The sequence below is a fragment of the Dunckerocampus dactyliophorus genome, chromosome 6 (genome assembly GCF_027744805.1).
Source record: "Dunckerocampus dactyliophorus isolate RoL2022-P2 chromosome 6, RoL_Ddac_1.1, whole genome shotgun sequence".
In the NCBI taxonomy this organism is placed as follows: domain Eukaryota; kingdom Metazoa; phylum Chordata; class Actinopteri; order Syngnathiformes; family Syngnathidae; genus Dunckerocampus; species Dunckerocampus dactyliophorus.
The window spans coordinates 4352900-4366344 of NC_072824.1; the positions used below are offsets into that span (position 1 = coordinate 4352900).

The 13445-nt window shown below is 41.5% G+C and overlaps 1 protein-coding gene across 2 annotated transcripts; it reads left to right on the forward strand.

Annotated features, from left to right (window-relative positions):
- The first annotated feature begins 642 nt into the window (after positions 1-642).
- On the forward strand, positions 643-13003 carry LOC129183111 (actin-related protein 2/3 complex subunit 1B-A-like). 2 transcript variants are annotated; one of them, XM_054779992.1, is made up of 10 exons: positions 643-956; positions 1334-1454; positions 8018-8122; positions 8440-8662; positions 8777-8884; positions 9992-10228; positions 10319-10394; positions 10482-10681; positions 12114-12204; positions 12309-13003. In XM_054779992.1, exons 2-10 carry the CDS (start codon positions 1391-1393, stop codon positions 12345-12347), a joined length of 1143 nt encoding a protein of 380 aa, XP_054635967.1. In that variant the 5' UTR covers positions 643-956; positions 1334-1390; the 3' UTR covers positions 12348-13003. The 2 variants fall into 2 exon arrangements, with proteins under 2 accessions (XP_054635967.1, XP_054635968.1); XM_054779993.1 differs by having other exon boundaries at positions 1373-1454.
- Positions 13004-13445: the final 442 nt, after the last annotated feature.

Genomic DNA, 13445 nt, shown 5'->3' on the forward strand with positions numbered 1-13445 from the left:
ATCTTTATTCGTACAGATCAGTGGCTCACATCAAGTTCACGATTCACAGCTCAGACAGGAACAGGAAGTGGAAAGGAGAGTTGATTTGAGGGAAGGAGCAGATCTTTTGCTTTGTCCACTGTGTTTATATACGTTTATGCAAATGCAGTTAGAGTAACAATTATACAATGTCACACTAGCTGGTTTCCTTTTTTAATTTAGCTAGCGGTTACAGGGTAAGTGAACGAGTTAACAGAGACGAATGCCCGCGAGTCCCGGTTCAGTAAAGAAAAACTCGAATTTTGAACGACTCGGTCAATACTCGACCCTCTTTTAGTGGTAGTCCTTCCTACACCGTGAGCTTTCACAGCGCCAGTGGGCGTCTTAATAATATATATATATTGTTTTTCATACACAATACTTAAGTAAATAGCATTATATTACATTACATTACCCACCGCCCACCACTGCTCTAGAGGAGAAGAAAAGTCTCCCACCCAAGAACAACTTTCTGGATTTTGTGCATAACGAAGAGAATGAGCTCATTATTGACACCGGCCCCCTCCCTTCCCTCCCCCCTTTCCGCCTTGTTCTTTTTGCACAAACGAAGCGCCTCCCACTTTTTTTGAAGCCTTTCATGCGCCACAAGTTTTTTGTGTGCCTTTCTCTCTCCTTTTTTGTACTATTGTGCTCCCTGCCAGTGTCCCACCGTGGCACCCCACCCTCCGTGTCCCCCCCCGTTAGGTAGATGACACCAAATATCTTTTCCAGCGCAGTTCAAACTTCCTGTTGGCTCGCTCCTCCCTCCCCCCGGCTCTGACCTCTCCTCCGCTCCAGCCCAGCTTCCATCTCTGAGCTCACTCGTCGTTGACGTTCGCGTTGACTGGCCAGAGTCCGCGAGCAGAGCCCCTCGATTCTGCGACCACCTTGACCTCTCCCTGCTGGCTCTCCACCTCTTCTACTTTCTTGCCCCAGGGGTAAGTGCATGGACTGCATCAATGATTAGCTAGCACTGAGTGGGAATGTTTCTAGACGGGAAGTGGGAAAGAAATGCAAGAGACACTCCCAATGCAAACATACGAACTGTATAAAATGTTACTATTATGGATGTTCTTGTCAAGCAACCTATCATTTCCTACTTGGTTGCAACGTGAGGCATGACCTGCATCATTCCTGTCATGCCTGACGCATGAACACCATCTCAGCTTTGCCACAGCTAGGACGCCCCAAAGTCTCACATTCATCACTTCTCTTTTTATTTTTAACACGCATCTTCTTCACCCTTTTTAAGCTCTCCTACTTCTGTTTTCTTTTTTTTTGGTAGAGGTGTTACCGTTATGTGTTTGCTCACCAGGTTCCTCAACTTTGCGCCACTTCCTGGTTTTGCTTCTAGGGTAGCCTGTGATTGGTCATGGCCTACCATAGCTTCCTGCTGGAACCAATTAGCTGCCATGCCTGGAACAAAGGTGGAAGCGGTGAGTTTGACTGCACACCATTGTTATTCATCACAGCTTGAAAACAAATACATGTAGTGGAACACAGTCAAAGGGTTGTGATTGGCTCCCAGGTTGTGGAAGGTATTTCCTGTTTCCTCAGATTGAGGGCGTGATGTCAGAGAGACATTTTTTTTTCAATTACCAGCAGTAAACGTGCCTTATATGGCTGTTTTGGCTCCTGTGCTGAACGTGAGGAACTTGTGCTGCTGCACAAGCACTTCCTGTTAGTCATCTGCAGCTGCATACTGACTATGTCGCTCTAAATGTGCTCTCAGTGGTGAAAAAAGACTTACACATGCACTGTGAACCATTGACCAAAAACGCAACACTTAGACGCAATGACATGGCAAGGAAGAAATAAAGCAAGGTTTTAAAAAAATCTTGAAAACATTACAGGAAATCATGCCAATCCTACGATACCTTGCAGATACCCCCTCCAGCCAGTGTTTATTAACAGTGCTTGACTTCTTTTTACACTTGTAAGAATGTTAGAAATATAAAAATATCGGAAATGTTTGAAGCACAATGCCTATAAAGAAAAAGACAGATTTGTACAACTTTAGTCTATTCAAAATGTATAAGAATCCCCCTTTGATGTTTAGCCTTTTAATGCTTTGATCAATCAAATCATATAATTTGGCTTTGACAAGAAAAAACTTCCAAGTCAAAGAGAACAGATTTTTACAAACTGGTGTCAATAAATGAAACAAATGTAAAAGTATTCACTCCCATCAGGTCGGTATTTAGTAGATGCACCTTTGGCTGCAATCACAGCCCTGTGTGTGTGCGCGCGCGTGAATTAGGCATGCAACGGTATGATAACCTTGGGCAAAAATATTGTTTCATGTTATTAAAATTACAGCTCTAAAATGTGTTATTTTGAAATATCTTTATTGAAAAGAAGAAAAAGTGTTTCAGTTGAACAACCATTTTTAAACAATATAATAGAATGGAGAGATAGACGGAAGTAGAACATTCATTTTCAATGCCGCTAATTCCAAATAGGGTCACGGGTATGCTGGAGCCTATCCCAGCTGACTTCGGGCAGTGTACACCCTGATGAATGTGGGAGGAAACCGGAGTACACGGAGAAAACCCACACACACACGGGGAGAACATGCAAACTCCACATAGAGATGCCCGACAGAGATCTGAACCATGCTAGGCCACCGTGCGGCGGAAGTGGAACATATGTATTTAAAATATGTATTATTTAAAATAAAAAAATAAATAAACAAAAAATAAAATTAAAAAAAAAATGATTTGTAAATACATAAAATGCAGTTGTTAATGCAGTCTACGGTGGCTAACCCTGCGACTCATGTCACAAGACCATCAATATTTTCTTACTTAAAAAAACAAAGCAAAATGCAAATAACTGCAATCAGTGGCTCCAAAAAGGTCACAACTAGCGGTGTCACAAGATCTCAAAAGATTAAAATGTGACCAGATTTCTTGTTCTGAAAAAAACTGTCTCGCAATAATAAATAAGTAAATCACTCTGTAAATGAAAATGATCTGGACAATTTTGCCGGTCTCCATACAGTGGGTACGGAAAGTATTCAGACATTGTAGCCATTTGGCAAAATCAAAAAAGTTCATTTTATTTCTCATTAATGTACACTCAGGACCCCATCTTGACAGAAGAAAAACAGAAATGTAGAAATTTTTGCAAATTTATTAAAAAAGAAAAACTGAAAATCACATGGTCAGAAGTATTTAGACCCTTTGCAGCGACATTCATATTTAACTCACATGCTGTCCATTTCTTCTGATCCTCCTTGAGATGGTTCCTTTTATTGGAGTCCATTAAAGTGTTTAATTAAACTGGAGTTGATTAGGAAAGGCACACACCTGTCTACTGTATATAAGACCTTCCAGCTCACAGTGCATGTCAGAGCAAATGAGAATCATGAGGTCGAAGGAACTGCCTAAGGAGCTCAGAGGCAGAATTGTGGCAAGGCACAGATCTGGCCAAGGTTACAAAAGAATTTCTGCAGCACTCAAGGTTTCTAAGAGCACAGTGGCCTCCATAATCCTCAAATGGAAGAAGTTTGGGACGACCACAACTCTTCCTAGACCTGGCCGTCCAGCCAAACTGAGCAATCGTGGGAGAAGAGCCTTGGTGAGAGAGGTAAAAAGAACCCAAAGATCACTGTGGCTGAGCTCCAGAGATGCAGTAGGGAGCTGGAAGAAAGTTCCACAAAGTCAACTATCACTGCAGCCCTCCACCAGCCGGGGCTTTATGGCAGAGTGGCCCGACAGAAGCCTCTCTTCAGTGCAAGAAACATGAAAAACACATGAAGGACTCCCAGACTATGAGAAATAAGATTCTCTGGTCTGATGAGACCAAGATTTAACTTTTTGGTGGCATGTGTGGAGAAAACCAGGCACTGCTCATCACCTGCCCAATACAATCCCTATAGTGAAACATGGTGGTGGGAGCATCATGTTGTGGGGGTGTTTTTCAGCTGCAGGGACAGGACGACTGGTTGCAATTGAAGGAGAGATGAATGCGGCCAAGCACAGAGATACCCTGGAGGAAAGCCTCTTCCAGAGTGCTCAGGACCTCAGACTGGGCCGAAGATTCACCTTTCAACAGGACAATGACCCTCAGCACACAGCTAAAATAACAAAGGAGTGGCTTCAGAACAACTCTGACGGTTCTTGACTGGCCCAGCCAGAGACCTGACCTAAACCCAATTGAGCATCTCTGGAGAGACCTGAAAATGGCTGTCCACCAACGTTCACCATCCAACCTGACAGAACTGGAGAGGATCTGCAAGGAAGAATGGCAGAGGATCCCCAAATCCAGGTGTGAAAAACTTGTTGCATCATTCCCAAGAAGACTCATGGCTGTACGAACTCAGCGGGGGGGTGGCGGCCCTAGCATACACACACACAGTGCAGCAAGGGAGCCTCGAGAGGAGCAATGCAATGTCATGTACAGGAAATTAGGAGGAAATCAAAGCCAAATTCCACAGCCCCCGTTTGGGAATATTCATAATGTGCAAAGTGAGCCCAACAACACAAACGAGCCAGGTTGCCGAATTAGTTTGAATTAATGTTGAAAATGTGAGTTGACACCCCTAGTCACAACATAATAATAAAACTGGTAATGTTACGTTATTATGTCATAGTGTGGAGAATGTGCAGGTCACAACTTGTCCCCAAGTGTTTTGGAATTGTTGGATTGTATATTTGCTGAGTTTTTATTCATTTGCTTGCGTCACCAAGTTTCACTTCCGTTTCCTGGTCATGTGATTGTCATTAGCGACGTTTGGTACATGGTTGCCGCTTGTTGTTCAGCGGAGAGTAAACTGTTTATAACCACTTGCCCCACTTTTGGTGACCCTCCGCGTGAGTAATATGATGACAACAGCACGGTGGTACCGGTGGAATGACGACATGTGTGCCTTCATGGAGGTCTTCCATGCGTATAACAAGGAAACCTGATGTACTGTAAATGCAGTAAATGTTCTAAATGTGCATCCCTTTTGAAGGAATTTTTCACATGAGTACAATGTTTTCACATAATGTTATATTAGTGTATTTTGTCATTTACTATACGTTTTTAAGCTGCAACGTGTAGTGTCAATACGTGTTTGTTGACACTACAAGCGACTTAGCAGGCAATGATATTCCCGTTAACATGTGGAAAATGTACTTAAATAATGCTGTGTTCTGACACATTAGTTGCATTGCATGTGAAATACACACTAAATCCACACGTTAAACCCTACGAGAGCACGCCGGCGCCGCTGTGCTTAAGTTGCCCGACTTTTGGCAACACATCTCATGCCCGTGGTTTCAGCACATGCAATTCCAACTGCAAGGAATAACACGGGGCAAGAAGAAGTATTTCCATGACGGACTATTTTAGAGCTTTTGAAATGGTGACTTTTTCATACCGTGGTATACCTTGAAACAGGCCCATGCCAAGTCTCAATCAGGCTGGCACATTTGCAACAATTTCCCCCACATTCCTTCTTGCAAAACAGCTCAAACTCTTGTCAGGTTGCATCAGGATCAGGCGTGAACGTCTCTTTTCAGATCAAGTAGTCAAAAAAGCAAAACACCAGGTCCCTGAAGTTCTAGGGCGGTTGTCTCCCATGATTTCCTTCAAGGGTTTTTGAAGAATCAATGATTAATCGATGATCCAGTTAATTGACAGCTATAATAGTACTCGTTAGTAATGGGTTTTTTTAAATTAAAAAATGTAAATGTTTGGACTGGTCGATATATATCGCTATTTTTCAAATATTGATATTTCTTTGAAGCACGATATGAAAATCACATCGTTCATATCGATATAGACTGCATTTGCCCTGTTGTCTTGTATGTTGACAGGGAGGTCTGTCTCACTCATCACTGCTCTGTGTGTCAGCGTTCCTTAGCTGCCGCCCCGCCCCCCTCCGTGCTGGATCTGGCGACATTCCAAACCCTCTTGGTGACACATTTTTACAAAAGCAACTACGACAAATCTAGCTACTTTTTTCTGACTTTGTTGGAGAATTTCTGGTATTTGGGAACATAAAAGTGAAAGTAAAGCTCCCGCTGCACACTGCATAGTGGAGATTCACGCATCCTCGAGGCGCGATGTCACCAGGGTGGATCTCGTCCTGTTTTACAGAGCAGGATCTCAAACGTAAATATTTCTTCATCTTCATTAAATGACTTCCCATTACACTCAAGCTTCTTTGGGCCTCGGTCACTTACCTGTCAGTGTGACAGAACGTGTGATGGAAGAACGATAAATGAGTGATAAATAAACAAGTAGTCAAAACTACAAGATAAAAAGTGGAGGGTGGAGGCGAGTCTGGATGTAATTATTACGCTGTCTAGACTTTGAGAAGCGCGAGCCAAATAAAATAGTAAAATGATTTTATTTGATGAAGGGATGACCAATTTTTAATTAAGAATTACGGTTATTTGTATTTTTAAGTGTAATTAAAGTGTTTTTATTCACATTTGTCTCTCATACGAGGTCGTGCTTTCTAAAAAAAAACAAAAAAAAACGGTTCAACGTAAAGTATTTTTGAGTTGCTGCTGACATTTAAAAATGTCCTCTTAAACAAGGCACATTATTTCATATTTTGTTCTTTTGTGCTTTTGGGATTAGATGAGGATTTGAGCATAGCTATAGGTTTGTTATAAAGAACATTGATTATATTTTAGTTTTCGTATATTTCACAAAGAGAATGGACTATATTACTTTAGTGGCTATTTTTTTTTTTTATTTTAATAAAACAACTTTACACAACTTCAGACTTTGTCTATACTCACATTGTGGAAAAAATATTGGGATAGATATCGTATATCGATAGTCTACATAAATATATCGGGGTATGACTTTTGGTCTGTATCGCCCAGCCCGAGCAAATGTCCTCTGATTTCAACTTTTCAAGTGAGAATATTTTTCATTTCCTCACACAACAAGAAATTCCTTAATTGTTGTTGGGGTCATATTGATTTGGGCCGTCTACCGCAGGTGTGCGGCCCGGGAGTTGTTTTTTAGAAAAAAGAATTTAACAAGAAAACAAAAAAAATAAATCAATAAAACCAACAACCCCAGAAAAAAAGCAATATTATGAGGAAAAATAATGTTATTTTAGTAGCATAAAGTTGAAATAAAAGTTTTTTTTTAAGTTGTAATATTAATGAGGGAAAAAACAGGACACGCAATAAAGTTGTAATTTTTTGGAAAATTAGGTTGCTGAAAGTCAAAATATTATAAGAATAAGGTCATAAGTCTGAGAAGAATTTGACAAGAAGAAAGTTGAAGTATTTGGAAAACAAAAAAAATGATCAGAAATTGAAAAATCTGCTGTAATTTTAGTAGAATAAAGTCAAAATATTAATATTTTTAAAATTGTAATATGAGAAACAAAACAAGGAATGAAGTTGTAATTTTTGGAAAATAGGTTGCAAAAATGTTACATTGTGAGAATAAATTCAAAATTGTAAGAGGAAAAAGTTGTAATTTTATCAGAATAAAGTTGAAATGTTAAAGAACAAAACATTTAAGTCATAATATGAGAAAACGAAGAATAAAGTTGAAATTTTTGGAAAATTAGCTTGCAAAAAAAGTCAAAATATGCAGACAAAAAAGATGTAATCTACCAGAAAAAAGTCAAAATTTTACGAGAATAAATACATAATATTATGAGGAAAAATGACATTGTAGTCGCATAGAGTTGAAGATAAAATGGTATTTTTTAAAAGTCACAATATGAGAAACAAACAATGTTGTCATTTTTGGAAAATGACTTTGAGGGAAATGTTTTATTATTATGGAAATAACGTAAAAATATTCTGGAAATAAAGTCATAATATTATGACAAGAAAATTCACAAAGATTATTTAAGAAATAAGTTGGAAAAATGTAAAAAAAAAAAAAAAACAATTGCAAAATTGGGGAAAAATAGCGACTTGAGGCTAATAACTAATACTCGTAATTGTTAGTCGCAGCCGTAGTGTTTATCCACTTTATAGGTTTACATTTATTCCATTGCACCCCCCCACCCCCAAACGCTTTTCAGAGGTGGCCATCTGCCCCAACAACCACGAGGTCCACATCTACAAGAAGGATGGGACCAAGTGGAGCAAGATCCACGAGCTGAAGGAGCACAATGGGCAGGTCACAGGTGAGATTGCAATGCATACTAGTCGTACTTCTACACCATCACTGCTCACTACCTGGACTTGAAGGGTGCTTGCAAGCACAGATGCACGATACCTTTCTTACCTTTCTTACTTTCTGCTTCTCAAGACCGATCTGGTACCGATAACATTTTTATATCTACTTGTTTAAAATTTAGATTTAACTGTATTTTGTGCACACCCGAAGGTAAGAAGAACTGGAACAAAGTTGGATCAGCCTGAAAATTACCAGTCGGATAATTACCGTGCACCCCTGGTTGCAAGGCATCGGCTCAGTTCATGCGCCTTCTCTCCCGTGCAGGCATCGACTGGGCTCCCGACAGTAACCGCATAGTGACCTGCGGGGCGGACCGTAACGCCTACGTGTGGACCCTGAAGGAGGGCGCGTGGAAGCCCACCCTGGTCATCTTGCGCATCAACCGTGCGGCGCGTTGCGTCAAGTGGTCGCCGCGGGAGAACAAGTTTGCCGTGGGCAGCGGCTCGCGCCTTATCTCCATCTGCTACTTTGAGCAGGAGAATGACTGGTGGGCTTCTCTCCGTCTCTGTCTGTCTCGTCTGTCTCGTCTGTCCCGTCTGTCTGTCTGTCTGTCTGTCTGTCTGTGTGATTGAGGCATTGAGGCTTTGTTGTCGTAGTGCAGGTGGGTATGCAAGCACATCAAGAAGCCGATACGCTCCACCATCCTCAGTCTGGACTGGCACCCCAACAATGTGCTGCTGGCTGCCGGGTCATGTGACTTCAAATGCAGGTATGTGGTAAAGCATTTTATTTTTTTAGCATTAGTCTTACTGATGGGTTTTTGGCACTCTTTTGTTAGGGTAGCAATGCCAGTGGTGTCATTCATAATATAACAAGCATCTATTGAGGTCCAGTACGCACTCTGTATTACAAATTCTGCCTTTACAAACATAATATGTAGTATATGGTACTTGTGCATGATTTATTATGGCGGCGCTAATAAATTATGTAACTTCAAGCAATTTTAGTTGGGTTGTTTTTGCCTAAATGAAGCATTTTCAATCATAAGAATGTCTAAATGAGGTAAATTAAAATAATAAAGCATTCAGAAGATGCATTCAAAGACATTGCGATGATATTTAGTATTCTACTCCGGTTACCAGGTATCAGTAATGTTACTGTCATGTTGGTTTGCAGGTTTGAATGATCTCACAACATTCACAAAAATCCCTAACATGGGCGACTGTTACTGCCATAACCCCCAGCCTCACTTTCTGTCCACCCCATTCAGCTCCCTAGGATCTACAGCAACACACACGAGCACGAGTCTTCTTTATGTCTTAAATGTCTTATTTTCCGGGTAATAGGAGTGGAAAGGTGACTATAGGGGTGTTATTTCTTGTCCAGAGGGCTCTAATAATGTTAAAAAAAAACTAATGTATAACATAAACAGATTTTCTATGCCTGATGTCTTATTTTCTCTTACGTCTACTATATTGGGTAATACTAGTGTAAAGGTGAGTTACTTCATGTCTAGAATGCTCTAATAATGTTAAAACAAATTTAGAAGGTTGTAAACGGGTTTTCTATGTCTTGTCTTTTCTCGTATGTCAACTACTGTATATTGGGTAATGGGAGTGTAAAGGTGACTATACAGTAGGGGTGTTATTTCATGTCTAGAGGGCTCTAATTATGTAAAAAAAAATATCTTTACAACATGTTAAAGGTTTTCTATGCTCTTGACTACCAAAATATACCACTGATAAGTAAGGAATTCACTTTCCTTAAAGTCCACTTACAAAAGTTAGCTGTGTGATCAGAATGTGCATTACTGCCACCTACAGGACTAGAGCTTGACACAGCTAATGAAGTGTCCTCCTTGCACACATGCCGGCAGGGTGTTCTCAGCCTACATCAAGGAGGTGGAGGAGAAGCCCAGCCCCACCCCTTGGGGCAGCAAGATGCCTTTCGGAGAGATGCTCTTTGAGTCCGGCGGGTCCGCAGCCGAGGTTGAGAGTGCAGCGGGGGGCGGCGGCTGGGTGCACAGCGTCTGCTTCTCTCACTCGGGCAACCGCTTGGCCTGGACGTCACATGACTCCACCCTATCGGTCGCCGAGGGCGGCAAGACTAGCAGGTAGGAGCATCCAGGAAGTGTGTGTGTGTGTGTGTGTGTGTGTGTGTGTGTGTGTGTGTGTGTGTGACCCTTTTGTGGCGAATTCCACAGCGTGAGCAGCCTGAGATCCGACACACTTCCTCTGCTGTGCGTCACCTTCATCACGGAGAACAGCCTTGTCGCCGCTGTGAGTACTCAAAGCAGTCGTGCTGACATACACCGCCAACACCAACGCTGCTGTCACACGCACTTAACTGTTTTTTGTCACCCTCAGGGTCATGACTGCTGCCCCATGCTCTTCATGCTGGATGCCGCCAAAGGAGGTTTGACTTTCGGGGGCAAGATGGACGTTCCCAAGCAGGCGGCTCAGAAGGGCATCAGCGCCAGGGAACGCTTCCAGAACCTGGACCGGCGGGCCTCTGAGACCCAAAGCACCGACAAGGACCTCAGTACCCTGCACAAGAACAGCATCAGGTGCGGACACTTCATTAGGAATACCTGCGCCATTAGATAAGATAAAAAATGACTGGACTGGACGTCGCTGGATGGTGCATGTGTACCTTATTTTGTGATTACAATTTTTCCCATAGAGTTCAAATAGACATACAGTCATCCCTCGTTTATTGATTGAATATTTTCATAGTTACGGCAGAGAAAACTTGTTTACAACTTTCTAAATATGGTTTGTAACATTATTAGAGCCCTCTAGACATGGAATTACACCCCTATAGTCACCTTTACACTCATATTACCCAATAAAGTAGACATAATAAGAGAAAATAAGACATTAGACATAAGATAGCATAGACTCAAACGTTAGCACACGGCGTACTTCCTGCGGTGGCTATTAGCTTGTCAGTGTATTGTAATGGCAGCTTTAAATGGCTTTACACTCGTATTACCTAATATAGTAGACATAGTAAATAAGTAAATAAGCCATTTAAGACATAAATAAAACTCCTGCTGGTGTGTGTCACAGTAGGTCCCCCAGGGGACCTTAGTGACAGATGTGGAGGACAGGAATTGGTGTCGGAGGTTCAGAGTTGTGGTTTAGCTGGTAGGGGATATGGCCCCAACAGTAGCCCGTGTTATTATGATTATGATGTTGATTATGATGTTGTTATGCCTTTTTGTGAGATCATTTAAACCTGCAATAAATGCCTCATCAGGTGATCAAGTCTAGTGCTTGCCATACCGAACAATTACTGACACCTGGTGGCCAATGTTGAATACCACATTGACAATTAGAAGGCTTCTTCTGCCTTTTTGTTTGTGTTTTAGTTCAACATTTTTATGCTTGAAAATGCTTAATTTAGGCCAAGAGTAAGTTTTCTCGTTCAGACACAAACTGTCCCGCAGCTCTCGGTTCAAAGCAAAAAATCAGCGGAGAGACAGCTCGCGTCACTCATTAGTTGGGACACGCGTTGGGACACGCGCATGCCAAGGTACCACTGCGGCACCGCTCCAGTAACTTCTCACATCTCTCTGGCAGTGGACGTACTCCGTGACAACTCAACTCACAGCGACAGTCCATACAAATAACTTTGGTCTTGTTGCAAGAACCATCTGGCAAGGCTTTGACGCTAAACCTACCATTCAAAACATCCTTTTTCTTTCTCCATTTCTGCTCAATATTTGTTTCCCGCTTGCGGCTCCACATCCGCCGCTGCATTTCCTCAAACTACGGTCAAACAAGACGCGTGCACATTAATCTTGTGTCAAAAAAAAAAGTTCATTTAACAGCCCTAATAAGGGTTTGTAGGAAAGGATGAAAAACAAAGGATTTGACGCTCGCTCGAGCCGAGGTCTGACATCACAGTTGAAATTCTGAAGTCTTCTGTGACTTTATGATGAAATATTGCTGCTTCAAGAGTGTTGCTCAGCTGCTCCAATGTGTGTATTGCAGCTATATGTCTGTGCTGCAAGGAGGACGGAACCAGTGCACCAAGTTCTGCACCACTGGCATGGATGGAGGCATGTGCATCTGGGACGTAAAGGTGACGCAAACAAACGCACACAATGTTAGACAAATTCATCCATCCATCCATTTTGTACACCGCTTGTCCTCTGTGGCGTTAATGTTGGCTGTTGTTGTCTTCAGACCCTGGAGTCCGCCATGAAGAACCTGAAGATCATCTAAAAGAAGAAAGAAGTCTCTTTTTGGAGAATATGAAGACAAGCGCTGCCTTATTACACAGCTTCTCTTGCCATATTTTAATCAGGTATTATTTTTTATATGCAGGTCAAACCAGCAGACGCGCGTCAGTGTCAGACCGCACGTCTGCCAACGGTACTCCATGCTGTGAGCGCCGACCGGGCCGAACGCTTTTAAAGCAGTATTTGATATTATAATAAGAATGATGGTGATAATAACCATCATGAGAGGATGTTGTCCTTCTTAGTAGCTTATGCTGGTCATAATATGCATTTAATGAATAAAATGATTGCTTCACATGGGCTTGGTTCTGTCTGTTCTGAACAGAAAATGCAGTTTTTAAATGAAACATTTTAGTTTTAAGGGAGAAAGAAAAAAAATCCAAAGCTACATGGTCCTGTGTGCCCCCTAAACCTAATGACTGGTTGGGCCCCCCTTAGCAGCAACAACTGCAATCAAGCGTTTGTGATAACTTGCAATGAGTCTCTTACAGCGCTGTGGAGGAATTTTGGCCCACTCATCTTTGCAGAATTGTTGTCATTCAGCCACATTGGAGGCTTTTCCAGCATGAAGCGCCTTTTTAAGGTCATGCCACGGCATCTCAATAGGATTCAGGTCAGGACAATGGCTTTTTCACACCACTGTATATGCTGTATATTGCATTGCATTGCAATAATTGTTTATTATATTGAAATTAAAAATGAAAAAATACATTTTATATATTTAAAAATGTTAATATATTTGAGATCATCAAAGAATGTCCAAAGTATAATAATGCCGAATTACTTGCAGATGAGTATTTACTAAATTGTTTTATTATTGTGTGTCAAAATATTAGAAAAACATTGCTAAATTACACCATCTTACATGGAAGCCTGTTATATAATCAGAAGACAAACAGTCAAAACCACGAGATAAGTCCTAATTGTGAGATAAAAGGCCAAAATTATGAGATACCCAGTTTGCATGTGTCAAGGCCTTCGCTGGAGCCTTAGTCACATGACACTCGGCACATGTGCAGTTTGTATGTCAGAATTTAAACGTTTTCTCTCGATAATTACGACTTTTTATCTCACAATTATG